Source organism: Giraffa tippelskirchi, chromosome 8, assembly GCF_054371585.1.
Source record: "Giraffa tippelskirchi isolate mGirTip1 chromosome 8, T2T-mGirTip1v1.2.pri, whole genome shotgun sequence".
NCBI classification, from domain to species: Eukaryota; Metazoa; Chordata; class Mammalia; order Artiodactyla; family Giraffidae; genus Giraffa; species Giraffa tippelskirchi.
Genome location: NC_137282.1, coordinates 89,937,082 through 89,957,936, shown reverse-complemented (window position 1 = coordinate 89,957,936; position 20,855 = coordinate 89,937,082). Strand labels below are relative to the sequence as shown.

The 20,855-nt window shown below is 35.0% G+C and overlaps 1 protein-coding gene across 1 annotated transcript in view; it reads left to right on the top strand.

Moving 5' to 3' along the window:
- Positions 1–20,855, top strand: part of HCN1 (hyperpolarization activated cyclic nucleotide gated potassium channel 1) — a 435,287-nt gene that overhangs the window by 46,233 nt on the left and 368,199 nt on the right. The window contains exon 2 of the mRNA XM_081521338.1: positions 4,222–4,645. Coding sequence (XP_081377464.1) covers positions 4,222–4,645 — 424 coding nt within the window. The remainder of the gene's footprint in view (positions 1–4,221; positions 4,646–20,855) is intronic.

Sequence of the window (20,855 nt, the reverse complement as noted above, 5' to 3'; positions counted from 1 at the left end):
CTCTAAACTACCTTCAAAGTCTAATCATTATCTTTGACAACTACTATCTCTAAGAGCAGGATGAATAAGAGAGGGGCTTTATAACATTCAAAATCAAATGTCAAATCCAAAACTGTTTGCTTGCAGGCTGTCTGACCTAAGAATATATTTTTAATCTCTTAGTTTTCTGTTTATTTTAATGTGTCCTGTATTATAAAAGTCCTCAATCAATAAAATCTGGAGTTATATAATATAAAAGATATAGTAAAAATGTTAGTTGCCCAGTCATGTCCAACTCTTTGGAACCCCATGGACTGTAGCCCTCCAGGCTCCTCTGTCCATGGGACTATGCAGGCGAGAACACTGGAGTGTGTTTCTGTTCCCTTCTCCAGGGATCTTCCCGACCCAGGGATCGAGCCTGTGTCTCTTATGTCTCCTGCATTGGCAAGTGGGTTCTTTACCACTAGCATCACCTGGGAAGCCCAAAAGGTGTATTAGGAAAGTATTTACTACGTTAATGACCTTTGACTTATTAAAAAAGGATTTCTTTAAATTTCTTCGTGAAGTGTATGTTTCTACTTATAATTTAATATATCTTCTTAGCATTTGCTGTCCTGGATACTGTCTGCATTACTGCAGAAGTTAAACAGAATGCAAAATAGTTTTTTTTAACTTTTTATTTCATATCAGGGACTAGCCAATTAAGTGTTATGATAGTTTCATATGAACAGCAAAGAGAGTCAGCCATACATATACATGTAAAGATAGGATAGTTTTGAACTTCAAATAATTAGTAACAAGAGCAAAAGTGAAATAAGAAGCATACTGAAAATAAATGTTCTGGGGGTTGTAAAGAAAAAAAATACCCCCAAACTAAAAATTAATTGCCAGAACGGGACTTGAAGGACAGGTAGAGTGCTGATAGGAAAAGGAACTAGTAGAATGGAAGTAACCATATCTCCTACATATGTACCTAGGTATGATGATGGAGATTAAAAGTAAGTACTATCTTGCTTGATCTATGAGGTACTTACATAAAATGTTAAAGAAGAGATAAAAAGGGAGGAGGAAGCTATATTAGGGAGTGCCTTGGTGTTTTTACTTAAATGAGAGGGTCCATGTTGGTTTTTCACCTGTATGTTACATGTTAGGTGGTTGCTCTGGAACTTGTGGGTTGAATGATCAGATAACATAGACAGGAGACTTTTTGAGATATTCCAAGCAGGAGCTAGCTTTGCCAGAAGTTGAGACACAACAGTGAGTTTGCAAAAAGGGGGTGGGTAGGAAAGACAACTCTGTAATAAAATGTACAAGACATAGAAATTGAGTTAAGGGGAAAATAAACTTTCAGAGCAAAGAGTTAAGAAGAGAAACTCGTGGCCAGGGAGGTGTGAGTCTCATGAGGTCAGTTTTGAGGAACACCTTCATTGTTGTTTTTTAAAGCAACTTCTAGAGTGAGTGATAACTATATTTTCCTTGTTAGCTAAGGAATGAGTTGATGTTAATCAAAGAAGTGTTATATTATGCAAAGTCTACAGAATTGTGTTTATGACTGCAAAATAGGGTCAATGATACTTTAAAAGGAAATTATAAGGTTTAATCGAGCATCATATTGATATTGAGATATCTAAAGGCTTCAATCCTTACTAAGCACCACTGATAAAAAGCCATGGCGTGGTAAACATTATTGCTATAATAAAGAGTGGATGACACTTTATCCTTTTCATTTCTGTTGACTAAGAAGGGTAGAATATGATTTTCCCTTAAAAAAAAAAAAAACAGAAATACAAGCATGTTTTTAAAAGTGAGTATTTTTCAAAAGGCTCCTGACTCCTCTCCCAAAATTGGATTTCTTTTGGTAAGCAAGGAAAGGTAAATGAATACTAAATATAACTCCAGCATTGTGTGCCACAGCTTGTTATATGCTAGCATCTGTGATTTGCATATAGTACTTAAAAAAAAACACAAACAACATTTGGTTCTATAATAGTCTTTATTTTATAGATAAGAAAATTTAGGGTTAGATAATTTAAGTAACTTCTCTCTGAATTAAACAGTTGGTGAGAATTTCTGGTTGAAGACAGCCGCAGTGGGAATGGTAAAGGGCAAATGGATGAATTCAACTTACATCTACACGTTAGAACCAAACAGCCTTGGTAATTGATTGAATAATGAAATTGGGTAGATTTTTGGCCAGGGATTACCTATGCTGGTTCCAACTATCTAGGATGGTTCCAAATGATGTATAACATTGTGCCATTTTCTGGCATAGGGAATATCTGAGGGATGTTTGTGGGAGGGAAAGTGATGAGATTGAGCTTGGGTGTGCTGTTTGATATGAGTATGCGATATGCTATATGCAAGGGGACAGATTTAATTAGACTGTTGATTATAAGGATTAGGAGGCTTAGAAGACAGGAATGGACTGGAGATAGTCATTTTGTAGTCATCAGTTATGAATTAATCATGAAAGACATGGATGAGTGTATAATATTGCCCAAAGAGCATGTGTAGAATAGAAGATAAAAGGGCTACGTGTGACACCCAAGGGAACAGCAGCCTTTCAGGGAAAAGCAGAGTGGAGCCCCAAGAAAAGATGATAAGTGTCCAGTAAAGTGAAATCCTCAGGGCACACATGATTTCATTTTAGAGTTCAGTGATGTCACTTTTTTGTGAAACACTATTACAGTATTGCATGTTATCTACCTCTCTCCTCTGTCCTTAGTGTATTAAATGGCATATTTTGCATTTCCATTAGGAGAGGAAAGAAAAAAAAGAGAAAGGATTTCGTTGTAATTACCAGTGCATGATGTATGATTGACATGGGTATTTGTATACTTGTCCATAAATCTATAGGTAGGTTTTGACAGAAAGACTGGTGAAATCTTCAAAATGAGAAACATTAGTCTTTTATATAATTCTGAGGTGAGAGTGGAAACAAGGGCAGAGTAGGACTCTCATAGTTCTTTCTTGCACTACTACTTTTAATGGAAGAGTCACTCATAATCAGGAATGATAATAACTTTGAAACGTTCATGCAAATGCATGCCTTAAAAAAATGTAGCCCAAATAGTCTAAGTAGGAGAATTAATGTAAAATAAAAATTTCGTGGTTAACAGAAATGTCTGTCATGAAACTTTATACAATTTTTATAAAAAAATAACTGCTCAGACACTACATCTTCAACCAGAATGCAGTAGCTCATGTTTCTTTAGACTGTTTTATGACCATAGAGTTGTATTAGTTGATTTGTTTCTTTACTTTTACAAGTCTATACTGTAACAAGTGTGATCTATTACCTAGTCTAACTACAGTGTCAATAGACTTTAAAGAAATCAAATGAAAGCAATATTAAAATAATCTTTGATGAATTTGTCATATATTAATAAATTTTAACTCTATATTAGTGCAATATTAACCTGGAATAAAGTTCCTATTTTAATATAAGGTGGGATAAGAATGTTTCAAAAGGTAGCTAATAATCACAGCTATGTTGAAAAATCAGAAATTTTAAAGAAATAATTGTTTGGAAAAATAGTAGCAATCTATTTAAAGTAGTTGTTCATTTAAGCAGTGATAAAAGTGCTAATTTTAGGTAGATTCTGGTTTCAAACCTAGTGTCTGTTCAAATATTTTCAGCGTCAGAACAGAATTAATAATGTTTTCTCTGTTCAAATTAAGAAGAATAGAGCATAAATATTTGGAGTGCTATGAAGCTGTGGCAGTTTTAGAATTTGTAACTGACCTAATCTGTAGTTATAAATTTGCAGTATCAATAGTTTTTATTTGCCCTATTTATTACTGTTTATTCTAATCTATGATTGAAAATTTTAAATATAAAATACTCAAAGCACCTCCAAAGAGTCTTCTTTAAAGTAGTTCTTTATAATATAGATCTCCCTGTTTTCATCCATATTGTAACTATAAAGGGAGTTTATTTTTACTTCTTTATCAGATAAATGGGGGTATGGGTGTTCATGAACTTATTTCTATAACACTTTATCTCAAATAATTTTTAGAATTCTGTAGTCACACTGCCTTGCTTTGGGAATATATTTATTTTACTTAGATTTAGCTTTATGGCCATTGAAAGAGCTATGTTATTTACAAAACGAGCAGTTTGTTCATTTGTTTAACTTTGTGCTTGTGCCAGTCATGTCTGACCGTAATAATTTTTATGGTGGGGGGTGGGGACTGATTATTGTCTACCTCTTAAAATCTGATTTCTTTTATTTATTGTAGGTTTTATTGGGATTTAATAATGCTTATAATGATGGTTGGAAATCTGGTCATCATACCAGTTGGAATCACATTCTTTACAGAACAGACAACAACACCATGGATTATTTTCAATGTGGCTTCAGATACAGTTTTCCTTTTGGACTTGATCATGAATTTCAGGACTGGGACTGTCAATGAAGACAGTTCTGAAATCATCCTGGACCCTAAAGTGATCAAGATGAATTATTTAAAAAGCTGGTTTGTGGTTGACTTCATCTCATCAATCCCAGTGGATTATATCTTTCTCATTGTAGAAAAAGGAATGGATTCGGAAGTTTACAAGACAGCCAGGGCACTTCGCATTGTGAGGTTTACAAAAATTCTCAGTCTCTTGCGTTTATTACGACTTTCAAGGTTAATTAGATACATACATCAGTGGGAAGAGGTAAGACATATCTTTTCCTTTATATAAAGCTTTTATATCATGAGATTTTAAACTATAGTGGTTTTAAAATGAGCAGCTATGCTATGTATAATGAGTTTTACGAAGTTCAAAAAGAAAAATTTCATTTTTTTTCCTTTTGGTACATAAGTGATACATTTGCAACTTTAAAAGATATGGTCGAAAATTGAATTTGAGTAATGTGAAAAAAATTAGCAATTGTAAGGCAATTGTCTTATGCCAATTCAGTCTTTTCAAAAGCAAATCTACTTTAATCAGCAAATTTTTATCTTAACCAGTGCAACTGCTCCTTCACTGTGGGAGGTTGTTTTTATCTACTATGTAATATTAATTTATTCTATCTAACACATCAAGTGCCATCTTTGACAAAATTGTAGGATCTGATTGCTAGTTTGTATCATTAGTTCTGTGAAATAATGTGGGATATATTTCCTCATATTGAAATTTCAGATAATCATGCTTGAAGAAAAAAGATTCTTTTGATTATTTCCAACTTGTATATATAAAAACATTTTGGTGTAATAATTTTTTCTCTTTGTTATTCTTTGTGTTATAGTTATTTATTGTAGATTCTCTGTACTAGATCATTTCATAATACTGAAAAGCAGCATAGTCTGAAGGGAAATTATTACATAGAAAATACAAATAATACAGTGAATAAAAACAGTGAATCTGGCCAGTGTTTTGCTGAATAGGGCATCCATTGTTCTTAGGCAGTAGGTGGGACTTGAAAGGGCTTAGAAACTGGGTGGGAGCTGAAAGGGCTTTGGAAACTGAGTAAATGTACCATCACCAAGCAAAGGAGGTTAAGTCCCCAATTTCAGAGTCTGCATATTAGCTTTTTGACTTTCTTTTCCTTCTAAACACACCTTAAAAATTAATTATAACCTGAACTTAGTTGTCTGCATAAAAATAAGGGTCAAAAAGGCCTCCAGAGTGACTAAACCTGCACTAAAGAAAACAATACACTGACTAGGGATTAATCACCACTTTACTAGCTACAGAAATGCTTTTTAGGATGAATTATATTTTGGAATTTAGGTTTAACAAGTCATAAAATGAAAACTTCTGTGAACAATAGCTCTGCTTTCTGTGAGACTGTAGCAGTGTTTTGTGTGCGCTCATTGATGGCATTTTGGTTCCTAGGATTTCAGGAAATGACATGCAGCAATAAAATTCAGTATAAGACACTGCTAAAATGCATAAAAATGGATCATTCTTAAAATATGGATACGAATTATATTTAAAATCTGATGAAGTACATTTGAGAAACTGGATGCATCTTGTAATGTATCTCTATGTAGCACATTCCATCTAACATGTAATAAATGTTTGGTTCTCAAACATTATTATGCTAATGTTAATATCAAAGCAAGGTAATTATTGATAAAATAGCTAATATTTATTGATGGCTTATTATATGTCAAGTAATATATTTGATTCTTTACATGGATTAGTTCATCCAAGCTTCCTAACTTGCCCAGATTCACAGAGTAGTAGATAGAACTGGGATTCTGACCTTGGCAACCTGACTCCAGATCCCAAGCTCTTAATCACAAAACTATGTAGCTTCTCATTATAATATATATTCTTTTAGTGATAAATGATTTAATATTATACCATTTTATATGTATAATAAAATATGTGGGAAACTTTTCTTAACTGAGCTTTATGGTCCAAGCAATGTATGATTTGAATATTTGCCACGACTGAGCGACTGAACTGAACTGAACTGAACTGAAAACATGGTCATAAAATTATTTTAATGAGTAGCCTGTCAGAAGAAAAGTCACTGATGTAAATACCGAGACAATTAGAAATACAATGGACAATGTGACTATTTTCAGTGTCTTGTAGTTTGAACCCAGTTACCCTAGAGAATGGCAGAAGGATGAACAGATGGCATTCTATCAGATAAAATGGCAGGCTACGTAGTCACAGAAGAGCATGCTCCTGGACACTGTTGTCCTCTGGTTCCTGGCAGCGGTCAGAGGCACTTAGGTGTGTGTAACTCGATGGTGTTTTACAGATGCCATGATAGAATTCAGGAGCATTGGCTCATTGCCATCATCACTGTAAAATGAAATTTAATATGCCATTGCAGACATTTGGTAACCAAACCCATTCAGGCTAGAGTTGTGAGTTGGCATAATCTTACTTATAAATAAATGACATTAATAGTAAATGAACCATAAGTTCACTTCATGAAAAATGGTTTCTTGATTATATGATACCCCCATATAATATCACATATATCATGGATATTTAATATCTGTTTATAATACTGTTAGAGGAAAAAACAGTAGTAATTAACCCCAAATTTATTACGGATTTATTATTTCATGATTGCATTACCTTCATGATTGAAACCAAAGTCACCAAAAATGTGAATGGTTCCAAATTAGTATATCTCTACCTAAGTTTTATAAATGCCACCAGGATGTGTTTACAAGTAGAAACACAACAAGTAATCAGGTTTCTCTGTGAGCATTTGGAATAAGAGTGCAGAGGAAGTTGTGGGTTCACCCACATGTCTTTGAGTTCTGAGCGTTTTAGTACCAAGCTGGCTCATGCTAAATTCAGCAAATTTGGGGAAGTAATGTGTGAAGTCTGGAAGCTGCCACAGTTCTAAATGAATCATCCCCAAGGAAAGCGGCTGCCTTCTATAGGGAACTGCTTCCATCTTCAATGAAAAATTTTTTTTCCCCTGGTCTGAATTAGTTCAACTGAAAAACAACAAGAAGTGCCAAAGCCAGATAAATTCAAGAAATATTGTGAATGAACTAGAGAAATGTCAAATTGTAGCCCTTATGTTACTAAGCCTGCTAAACTTGAACACAGTGGCTAATATTGAAGGAAAAGAGCTGATTTGGCCAACTAATTTGTGAAACATGGTGTTAGGGAGCATGGGGAGTTGTCTTCCAGAAGCAGTGATAAGATCAATGGCTTTAGGATGCAAAATTAAAGCTCTCTGACACTGCACTGAAACTTTATATGTGTGGCCATGTGAGGTGAAGATCTGGGGTGATTGTTTAGATAAATCAGGTCAGAAAATTCCTTTTCCTTTAATATCCAGAAAATCTGTTTTGTATTTTGACTTAAAAAAAAATCCCTTTAATTCAGCATTGTTGTTGTTATTGTTGTATTTCAAGTGAAGTCAGTGACCCAGTCCAGAGTGCTGATTTGCAACCTATCACCGAAAGATTCCATTCTCTGTGATCCTCCTGAAAGAGACATATGGTGAGGAAATCCTCAGAAATTAAATGGAATGTTATTAACAATTTTGACAATCAGCAGCCACTGAAGGGATAAAGGCTAGATTAAGAGCTTAGTAAATAGGAGATTATTTGGTTAATAAGGGTGAAAAGTTCCAGGAACCTTGAATGTTACAGCTGCTGATCCCTGTTGTTTTATCAAAGGCAGATGATCCTTGAAATTATTAGATATTTTGGAAACAATAGTTGAAAAGAGAAATATGGTTATCTGTTTGTAGGATTCAATATCATAGAAAGTAGAAATTCTTCATAGGCAGTATAATACAGGTATGGTAAACACATGAAACTCCTATGGCTTTGGAATACATACCTATAATATTTTATTTTTTATTCCTCATTTACTATCCTCTCAACCATTTGGGTATAGATTTTAGACTTATCACAAGCAACATGCCTATTTTGAGGTAAGAAAGAGGGATGTGGTTCTGATTTTCAGGTATGTCTATAGAAATTTCAGATGAATAATGTGTCTGGAATGTTGCAGTGCTCTTATAGCAATCAGTATTAGATTTTTACATTGGCTTAGAGGCAGATAGGTGTACAAATTATGTTTAATAACAGAGCATTAATAAGGAAATGTATTCCACAGGGAGCTAATACAGACTGCAGTTTCTGTCTTTCCTTAATTTTAGGGTTCTAATTGGTGTAGATTAGAAACTAACTCTTGTTATAAGTTGCCTATTTATAATTATACCATGCATATTATAACTACTTCCATTTTTTAGAAAGCACATAGAATTCTAAGACTTGCCATAAGCAAACACCATTGTTTTGATAAGCCTTCCCTCTGCTACAATCTAGGGAGGCTCCCTGTTTGTGGTATCAGATCTGTGTTTCTTTGCTTGCCTTCAAGGCTCTCAGCGAACCATTTCCCCATCTCACCACTGTCACTTCCTATTTGCACCAAACAGCTCTTTTCTGTTTGATTTTTAGTTTTATAATGCTTCTGGCAGAGAATGGATTTTTTTTTTCTGCATCTGCTAATTTTGCATGTGCCACAGCTCAGGTTTGGAAAGCCTTCCTTTTCCATTATTCATTTAATGCTCAAACACCTCTGAAAATATTCTATATTGAGGGACTATGCTATAATGGTCAGTACTTTTACTTTGAACAGTTCTACTATGTCTGCTTGCATTTGTTCATGCTCATAGTCTCGTTGTGAATTCTCCTGTATGCATTTCTTTTCTTTACCTGGACGTAAACGTCTGTAGGGAACATCAGTGTCAACTTTTTGAATCTCCTTGTACCGTAGTCCAGAGTTCTAAACACAATCAGTTGTCCAGGCATACCTATCCGCTGAACACATGGCAGTCCTCCATGGTCAAAATCCATTAAATAATTGCAGAGGAAAATTAATTCTTCCCTCCCAAGCATATACTGAGTGCTTCTATATGCAGATGCTACACATGAGAATACAAAGCATACCCAGCTCTGTAGGAAAAACAGACATGTGAGAAAATAATCACAGATGGTGTGGAAAGTGATGGCATAAAAGAGGGAGTGAACAATACAGCTTTTTTTTTTTTTGCAGAAGAAAGCTTCAGGCATACTCAAAACTGAGTTTTGAAGCTGGAACCTGGATTACCAAGATGAGAAACATGGGACAGAGGAGTGCAGTCAGTGAGACATGAAGCGCAAGCAGCCGGTATAGTTCGGCATCTCCAGAATCTGGCTTGCAAAGGCAGTGAGTTTGGAGGTATAGGCAGGAATTTGTGCTGAGGACTGACTCAACCAGTAAGGTGTCATTGAGGCTTTAGAGGCAGGGAGTTTGCATTTTAAAATGGTGCAGAGTGAAGAGGATTGGAGACAACTGAGGATAGAGCTAATAATATCAGTTAAGAGAGAGATTTATCACACAGTTGCATTTTTTATATATAGCCAGCATCAGGCAGGATGCTTTTTAGATAGTTAAAAGGAGGTTTATCTTTGCTGAGTATTCTTGCCATTGAAATATTTATATCAAATAAAATATGATAAGAGCTTATATGAGTTGTAGTGTTCTACAATTTAAGTATTAATATTTGATATAGTTAATAATCATTAATATAATAATATATTAACAGTATATTTATATAATTTTATTATTGATACAATTATACTTGAGATTTTTATTTCATACCACCAGAACATGGTGGTATAAAATGGATCTTATGCACAAAATTAGCACTTATGAATGTTTATTCAGATTGTACCTTCTATTTTCTATTTATTCTAGGGAGAAATACTCAAAGTGACTTACTTATGCCTACAACCTTAAATTCTAGTATTTTAATCTTAGGAAATGAGATACATGGAAATTCTTTGAAATATTTAAATTGATGTATGCCTATAATATTTATAAATATGAGATTCATTATGTCATCTTTCTCAGATTAGTGTATCAACTAACAAAAATATTATTGTGTTTGTGTGAGTTGACAAATATTTTTTGCAGGCAGATATTGATTCTGCTGAAGACCACTAGGTGTCCTCTATTGGTTGTTTTACTTCAGGGTTCTATATTTGGAAATACCCAAACTGTCTTCTCTTGAAACTATTCGTTTATACTCTCTTAGAATCACCTAATTGCTTGTCTATCTATGTTTGGATAAAATGCATGGCAGTGGATATTCACATATGTAAAGATGATTTCTCTGTATTTATACTTTCTCCTCAGGTTAAAGAAAGAGTTTGTTTGTTCTCTAAAAATAATTCTTTATTTCAAGAGAATTGTATTCAATATTACCGTATATTTTTTAAGAAGATATTTTAGCAGATCCTCTGGAGTTCTAAAGTACCGTGTGATGAGTTCTGTTTGGATAGGCAGTATTATTAAGTCTAGACAATTAAAAAAAGTTGACCAAGTATGTGTTGGTGTATGTATATGTGTGTGTGTTAGGGGTAAGATATATACTTTTATGAATGCTTTTTGGCTATAACCCTGAAGCTAATATGTATAATACTGATGCTTTTGACATGGAAATATTAATTTAATGCTAAAATATAAGATCAATTTTGAAATGTCCAGGGTCCTATTTTAAGATTAAAATATCAGAATTTCTTAATGCCCCATCATTGCCCAATCTGTGTTCCCGTTTTGCATGTGTTTATACACTCCCATTGCTATATATTGATAACTAGACTTGTAACCCAAACTTCCAAATTAGGTATCCCTAAACTTCAAAATTTACATGACATTGCTATAAAAATATCTCATGAGCTCCTCAAGCTCAGTATGTCCATTTCTGCTTCAGGTCTCCTCCTTCTCTCGTTTCTTGTTACTCAGTTCAGAAATCCAAGAGATATCCTTGACTTCTCTGCTTTCAGTCTCCATAGTTAACAGTAACCAGTTCTACTGGTTCTGCTTCTTGGAATGTGGTCCGAATTCTAACATTCCTTTACTCAGTCCTCTCTGTCACCATCCTAGTCCAAGCCAACATAAGTGATTTCTCATTTGCATTTTCATAGTAGAGTCATTACTAGGTTTAAAAATTCTCTCTTGCTTGGCCTCCAGGGGCCTCAAAAGTGATATTTTTGAAGAGCAAATGTTACTATATCATCCACCTGCTGAAAGTATTTCTATGACATTTCATTGTCATAAGGACAAATTCCATAATTCAAGGTCCTTTGAAATCTGAGTCTTTCCCACATCAGCCCGGAAAACTACTTTCTCATTAATTTTTAACTAGACTGAACATATTTATGTTTGTCATATATGCTTTTTCAAGGCCTTTACAAGTGTTGTTCACTTTTTCTGGAACTTTGTTCCTTTGGCCAACCCCAATTCATCCATCACATTTTGTTTCTTTGACTTTGGCTTTAACTTAAGATATCCTAGGGTGGAATTAGTGAATCTTTCAGGTAGCGTTAGTTCCATCTGTAATGTGCTGGCACACCCCCATGCTTTTTGCTTTGTAACATTCTTCACCTTTGTAATTTCTCTTAAAATCTGCCTTCCCAACTATATATTAAACTCCAGAAGGGCAGAAGCCATAGACTTCATGTGTTTTTGGCTGCTGGTTTCATGTCTGGAAAATAATGGGGCACAAGAGTACTTACTAAATGAGTTAAATTATGACCTCAAGGGAATTTCAAATCAGCAAATGTAAACAAACATAAGAAAACCAGTAGAGTGTCTTAAATCTAAAATTGGAGATTTTTATAGTATAGAAGAAAAACAAAACTGAAGATGTGCTATGAGAGTGTGATAGAGGGTAGAGGAGAAGCTCTAAATTAAATAAGGCATCATGATAAAATTGGCCACTTTGAAAACCCAGCTTGAAAGTATATGTCCTTCCAAATGGGATAGGCCTGGGAAATATTCCAAGAGAATTGAGAAATCATGGATGAATTCAATCTAGCTCGTCATTTATGGGGGTAAAAATGATTTTACGCTCAGTCTCTCAGAAGGGCTTTGAGGTTCAAATGAGATGTTACTGTTGAACATACTTAGAAACTCTAAGGTTTATAGAAATGTGCATTATTGCTATCATAAAAGTCCCCGCTAGTTTAAAATAAGTAAAATTTCAACAGAGAGTTTAGTAGTGTGCTTACTGCTTTCCCAAGTATTGGAAGCACTATAAATACTATTATGCATTATTTCTTTCCAATATATACCTAGTAAAGATTTGCAGCAGTAAATGAATCAGGCTAATTTAGGACAAAGCACATTTAGCCTTTCATTTCTCCAGAATTTCTGGAGAACTGTCTCAGTTTTCTGTTTCACTGTATATGGCGACACAGCACGTATTACTTCTGCTGCTATTTTAGACTCATCTGGGTGCTGTTAGAGTGCGGTTGTTTCCTGAGTAGTGGATCCAAAATTTGTAATGTGATTCTGTTTTAAACTTGAATTCTAGTTCAACTGCCAGAGTGTTTCATAGAAACACCTTGCTGTGGATTGTGTTACTTTAATTATCTGGGTAATGATCTTAGCCGAACAGGTCACTTTGCTTAGCCTTGTATTCTGTGATGCACATATCTACAAAAGGGGAGATGTGAAGAGACATGACATAATTGGAAAATGGTACAGTGAAACCCAAGAATATTTTGTTGTTACAAATAATGAGGTGAAACTAAGCTGATCTCTAAAGGGAATGTTAAATGTAATTACTCATAGATGGAAAACATGTGCTTTTTATTGTCAGATTCTGACAAGTCAATCTTTTACTTTAGTCAGATACAATGTCAAAGTGTTTTTTATTATTTTGAAATATTTTAGAAAACAAAGTTATGCTTGATTATGTCAAAATAGTAGTTGATTCAGATTTCATTGGACAAACCATAGTATTTAAATATATGAGAAATTGTCACAGAAAGTCAGCTTTATAACATATTATTACTGTGTTATGAAAGCTCCAGAATAAATAAAATTAGAGCCCTTGAATTGTACTGAGCAATGGATGAGCAAGACCTACTTTGACTTTTCTATCTTGCTGATGTATGCACTTTAGATTTTGTGTTAGAAAAGTCATGTCTTAGTGTGAAAGGGAAATACATTTGGTTGGTTATATAATTCTGGTGGCTATTTTGAGTTAAGTCTGCCATTTAGGCCATATTAAAAAAAAAAAGAGACAAAATCTTTTTCTTATTACATCTTAAAGTGAAAGTAGACAATGAGCAAGGATTCTAGAAACTAGTCCCAGGATTCATATTATTTAAAGCAGCTGTGAAGAAAGAAAATACTAGCTATTTTGAGATAATCTTATCTGTCAGGAGTGGTGGAATCAAAATGGTTTCCATTAAGGTTGGTGATGCTTCCCTGGTAGCTCAGACGGTAAAACGTCTGCCTGCAATGCTGGAGACCCGGCTTCTATCCCTGGGTTGGGAAGATCCCCTGGAGAAGGAAACAGCAGCCCACTCCAGTATTCTTGCCTGGAAAATCCAATGGACGGAGGAACCTGGTAGGCTACAGTCCATGGGGTCGCAAAGAGTCGGGACACGATTGAGCGACTTCACATCATCATCATCAAGACTGGTCATCAGTGGGAATATTTGCAATGATATGCTGATTATTTCAATGTGCTGCTTTTTCTGTTGTTACTGGTGTGGGATATGAACTGGGTAAACATATGAAACAAAAGAAATTCAGCTGAATTGAAATGAAAATCAAGATTACCTTGCACAAGTCATTTCTAGACACTTTTATATCATGGGAAAAAAATGAGGATGACAGCTTCTACTTAGGTCATATAGTTGTTTTAATAATCAAAATGAAAATTCATGTGAAAATGCTTTGTAAAGTCTAAAACTGAAAGTGTAAAAAGAGTAGTAATGTACTATATAATTAGATAGTCAAATTATTTTACTCTTTTTTTCACAGACTCTCTGAAAAAAAAAAAGAAATTCCTGTCTTCCTCAATATTTGACATCATACCAGAGTGTAAGGGGGGAATTTGGATTGTGATAGTGTGTAGAATCTAATATAGATAGACTGAGAATCCAAGAGTTGTTAACTCACTAATAATATCTAATCGAAATGTTTGGGGAACCAACTAATTTCGTGAAGGCTGCACTCTTTTTAGTATGGGAAGCAGTTCTCCACTGTGTGAAAAAAATCTCATGATACGGATAAATGTTCAGGGCAATTCCTTCCAACTGATCGGCACTGAATCACAAGCATTGAAATTCACAGATTTTAATAATACTGTGCAATTAAAAATGCTTCTCCATTTTTATTCAATATGAAATACAAACTTAGATAATCCTTAATCTGGTGGAGGACTACCTCTCCCCTTCTCCCTGGCAAGTTCGTTGTAGAAGCAGAATAATTTTCTAATGACAATAATTGTTGTGCAGTCATCAAGTCATGTCCGACTCTGCAATCTTATGGACTGCAGAATGCCAGGCTCCCCTGTAATTTGTTAGAAAAGAGTTATTGAAGAACTTCTGCCAATAGATATGTATTTTAGAATAATACTAGAACATGAATGGATTCAAAAGTTATATGTGCATTTATTACTGTGACATGCAACGCCAAGTTATGTGTAGTGAACTCTGCAAGTTCTAAGTGACTAGTTTTCTGTTTCCAGACATACTTTGGGAATTGTGACATCAATGACTAAAATTTAACCATTGGGGAATGATTCATTTTTGTTCCTTCAATAATATTTTATAGAACTTCAAATATAGTTTAAGCCATTACCAGGTAATATTTTAGTAGGCTCTTGGTTGTCAGGTAGTGAGAAACTTTCTCAAGTAGTTGAGAAATTCTTAAACAAAAAAAAATAGGTATATGAATATGAGTTTTGCAACTTGAATGAGAGGTACATTTGCATGAGAGGGGTTATGCCTCATGTGAGAAGTTTAGTTGGGCTGCAGGGGAGAAGGACAACAGAAAGTGACTGGGAAAAAAAACACAGTTTTGCTGAAGTCTTTCCTTGTTGCCAAATTACCAGTTTTTGCCTAATGTCGGAGATAAATGTGTTAGTTTCCAAGTCTTATTGCTGGGAATTTTACCAACTAAATCATCCATCCCCCTTTCCATTTAGTTGAAATGTTATTTCTGATGTTCCAAAAATCTCCTGTGTCTTGAAATTAGAAGATGACTCTGTGGTTTCAGATGAAAAGATTTCTAGTTAGCACATGTCCTAGAAAAATTCTACTGTTTTTGAAAGAATTCTGTTTAGTAGCACATTTCTTAAGTGTATGATTCTGTATCTCCAATTAAACATTGTGAGTGTAATCACATACTAATGATACTAACAAAAAATAAGAGACTACGTAATTAAATGCTCTGCTGATCCCTCATTTCCGAACTTCATATCTTTATATTATTATCAGATATAATATGTAATATAAATCAATTGGCTACCAACTAGATACTGAGTACTGTACTACATACAGGAATACAAAGATGGATAATCAACGACTTTTGCTAAACAAGATTTTGTAATCTAGTGGAAGAATTAGATAAATTATATGACAAAAGCAGCACAAAGGCCAGCAAGGAGACAATGAAAATATACTGTTTTAAATTTCTCAGACCAAATGTGAAAATGTGTAATATTTTGTGAATGTAGACTGTGATAATCTAAAGATGCATACTGTAAACCTCAGAACAAGTATTGGGAAAAATACAGAAGTATAGTTACTAATTTTGGTGGAGGGAATGGCAACCCACTCCAGTATTCTTTCCTGGAAAACTCCTTGGACAGAGGAACTTGGTGGGCTACAGTTCACAGGGTCTCAAAGAGTCAGACATGACTGAGCAACTAACATTAACACACAATAGTTACTAATTCAGTAGTTGAGATCAGGGTCATACAAAATACTAAATTTAGATTGGAACATATTCTTAGCATCCTTTTGGTCTTGGTTATTTCCCCTCTGGAAAGAAGTGGTTAAATTGGGTGATCTTGAATACCTTTTTAGGCCTGGAATTCCCTGATCTTCATACTTCTCCCATCTCCTCAGATTCACCCTGCTATGACTTGTGAAAGCAAATAATCTGAAGATTTTTCAAAATAGTATTCTTTATGGCTGTATTCAAAATGTATTTAGTTGGAGGAGGGGTAGCAAGAAAATGATTTTCTACTAATAAACATTTATTGCTTGCTTATTAATACATTTCTGTTCACCAAATGTGTTTACAAAAATACAGAAAAAACTTTTGTGACTTTTCTATAGCTTAAAAAAAATTTACTTTCCCTTTTGTGACTTTTTTCAAAGTAGGTGATTTCTTGAGAGCATGTGAAAGGGTTCACAGTGTAGAAAATAAAACACTAGTAATAACAAATAGGGCTTCCCGCATAGCTCAGCTGATAAAGAGTCCACCTGCAATGCAGAAGACCCCGGTTTGATTCCTGGGTTGGTAAGATCCCCTGGAGAAGGGATAGGTTACCCACTCCAGTATTCTTGGGCTTCCCTAATGACTAAGACAATAAAGAATCCACCCACAATCTGGGAGACCTGGGTTCAATCCCTGGGTTGGGAAGAGCCTCTGAAGGAGGGCATGGCAACCTACTCCAATATTCTTGCCTAAAGAATCCCCATGGACAGAGGAGTCTGGCAGGCTACAGTCCATGGGGTCTCAGAGAGTCGGACACGACTGAGTGACTAAGCAAAACACACAGCACAGTAACAGATATTCTCAGTAAGTAGTGCCATGGCCTCTGTTATTCAAGTGTGAGCTCTCAGTGGTTTGCAAGCACATGTGTGCCATATATAAAATATTCACTTATGTTAGGAAGACACTAACCTGTTCAGTTTTTGTCATTGTTTGTTTATTAAGTTCAAGTTCAGTCCCTATCTTATAGCATAGGGCCAACTTTTATTTCATCAAGTCAAATAAAAAATTAAGTTTGAAAACACAAGTTGACTGGCATTTTATTGCATATTTATGCCAACAGGGTTCTAGTGCTTCTTATTGACTGAAGTGTCCAATAAGTTACTTTGTCCATTCTCTATTGTAGTGTGACAACCCATATATTGTTCCTTTTTCCTTAGTACTTTTATAGGTTCTATAAATAAAATGTGATATACTTAAACAAAGGTATTTAAAATTTCACAAACAAACTAAGCATACTACTTTGGCTATAAATGGTTTATAAAATCAAGGAATAATAATACTTTCAGGAAATATTGCATTTGGCCTTATGTTATGACCTTAATCTGTACATATACTCTTGAGAAATGGAAATCAGAAAATGGAGATCAGAAAATTATAATACCTTCTTTGCCACTCAAAGTAAATGTAATTTTTCTGTCCATTTTTCATGTCCATTTTACCTAAAGTTACACATTATATTCGTAGATAAAAGTACACATGAAAGACTATATCTGTCTTGACTGTGCACCCTAAAACTGGTGGTTCTAGATTTTATTTCATAGACAAGGAATCTGTTTTTTCTCAGAGCATGTGTGTGGTAAAAAGTAGTCATGTTAGTTTTTATTTTGACAATAAGTGACTTAAAAAATCTACCATCTACTATTATTACAATTTCTCCTTACACTAGAAATATAAGAAGCCATGATGAATAGTTGACAAAAAATTCTTGCTTCCCCAGGTCAGTGAAAATAGTCACCATGGTTCCTCCTGGTCCACAGAGGAGCCTTTGGAGTGATGGCTCAGTCTAAAGTGAATCATCAAGAGGATGAGAGACAACTTTATGCATCCCTTTCACATGATGGAAACTATCATATGCAATCATATCCCAATTATTCTGGGAAAGAAATGACACATGTGTAACTTAGTAAGAGAAGATATTCCTTCTAGTGACTTGGAATAATAAATGGCTGATTTTGCAGGTTCTACATTTCAATGTCAGTTACCAAAAAGAAACCTGTCATTTAGAGAGGAAGAATAAAATGAAATCAGAATTACTAGAATTACAGAATTGTATTCCTCCTGCCTGAAGGCACAGTCATCTTATTTAGCATCAGTTTTTAAGCATTTGACTTTGAGAAATCTATTTGAAGTAGAAGTGTAGGCAAATAGATAGATCCTGTTTGTCATTTATGCACATAACATATGTATACATATACATATACATATATATATATATATTCACACATACATGGCATATGGCATATATAAGCATATATTTATATATTGTGTACATAGTAATGTCTTTTCTGATAGGTTGTTTTAACTTTCTTTTCCAAATTGGATCTTGTAACTCCTCTGAGTCCTCTGATTAAAACCTTCCAGTGACTTTATTATAATAAAGTCTGAATATGCCCTACCATGACCTCCAGGACCTTGCATGATCTGACCCCCTGCCTCTCTCTCCAAAATTAGCTTGTATCACTCTCTCCTTTGCAGACTGTTCACTGGCTTCATTAGACTTCTTCTTGAAGCTGGATCCTTCATTAGGAATTTGTGATTGTATTCTCTGCCTTCCTAAACAACTTGAACATTATCTTTTCAGAGTGATATTTTGTGAACACATTTAGCTCAAGTTGTTATTCCTCTATATTCACCTTCACAATATTGTGGGTCTTTGCTTCTTGGCACTTAGAATGGTTTTGTTGGGGCTTTCCTGGTGGTACAGTGGCTAGGACTCAATGCTCCCAATGCAGAGGCCCCAGGTCCCATCCCTGGTTAGATCCCACATGCCTCAACTAAAAAGGATCCCTCATGCTGCAATGAAAATCGAAGATCCTGAGTGCTACAACTAAGACCTGGTGCAGCCAAAAAAAAAGAATGGTTTTATGTGTTTCATGGCTGTATCGCTGTGTGTCCACCAGGATGTTGGTTGAGACTATAAACTTCAGCTTTCTCTGTTAGTGTTGAATTCCCAGTGCTTCAGTAGTTCCTGGTACACAGAGAACACAGGAGTGATTGTTGAGGGATATTTCATGAGAGCAATCACTACTGTTGGTAGTATTGAAATGATTTCCACATCAATATTCAGAACTGCTAGTCTAGACAGTCATGTAATTATTTTCAACAAAGAAGCATTATTAGATGTTTATTTGCGATTGACATGAATAGTCTTTCACAATTATCATAAAATTAATAAATGACAACAATGTCATGTGGCTAATGTACACGATTGTGTTGAAATTCTGTTTCGTATCTTCTGAGATATGTAACTTTGCTAAGTTTTCATTTCCCAGTCTACATAGTAGGAATAATAGATAACTCATGGGAGCATTGTAAATATTGAATATAGTGCATCTGTAAAGGGCCCAGGGCAGAGCCTGAACTCAGTGCTTGCCACAGAGAAAGAATTTTATGAATCATTAACATAAAACTTTGTTTTTATTATTCCAAAGTTTCTTCTCTTTGGGCAAATATGTCTTCTATATAAACAAAACCACAGAGATTCTAATATGAATAAATCAAAATAATGGCGTAATAATGGATTGAAGTATTTAATTATCCTATTCCGGTTTTTGTAATGAAGTAAAACATTTCACAAAGGACCCTGAGGTCAAGACTTAGCTCAGTGCAATTTTTCATCTTCATTTTATTTGGATTGTATTCATATATTTTATAAACATTATTTATATAAGTTTTTGTATACCCTCCTAGGCTTCTGAAAATCTGTAGTTTTGGCTTCTTTTTTTACCTTCTTAGCTGTGTGCATGTGTGCTCAGTCATGTCCAACTCTTTGCAACCCTGTGAACTTCATGAGATCTTCCTGACCCAAGGGTTGAGCACATATCTCTTCCATCTCCTATGTTGGCAGGCAGGTTTTTTATCAGCTGAGCCACCATGGAAGCCCCCTTCCTAGCTGAGAGTGTTTTAAATTTTCTGTTTTTAGAGGTAAAATTTTTAATTAGAGTTGTGTGTATTTCTCCCGTTTCATATCTAATCAAGAGCAGATGCATCACAAATTAAACATGTACTGCCTTATAGTTTATGCAGGGAATAAGTTTGCAGAGGGAAGTAGTATGAGGTGTTGGGAAATATGGTCCAGAAGCCAAGCCTTGAAGGATGGGGGTGGCTTCCCTTATCTTTGGACTTTCTTTGAGTTCAGTTCAGTTCAGTTCAGTTGCTCAGTCGTGTCCGACTCATTGCGACCCTATGAGCTGCAGGATGCCAGGTGCCTTCCAACACCAACTCCCAGAGCCCATCCAAATTCATGTCCATTGAATCGATGATGCCATCCAACCATGTCATCCTCTGTCATCCCCTTCTCCACCTGGCCACAATCTTACCCAGCATCAGGGTCTTTTCAAATGACTCAGCTCTTCACATCAGGTGCCAAAGTATTGGAGTTTCAGCTTCAACATCAGACCTTCCAATGAACACCTAGGACTGATCTCCTTTAGGATGGATTGGTTGGGTCTCCTTGCAGTCCAAGGCACTCTCAAGAGTATTCTCCAACACCACAGTTCAAAAGCATCAATTCTTCGGTGCTCAGCTTTCTTTATAGTCCAACTCTCACATCCATACCTGACCACTGGAAAAACCATAGCCTTGACTAGATGGACCTTTGTTGGCAAAGTAACGTCTCTGCTTTTTAATATGCTGTCTAGTTGGGTCA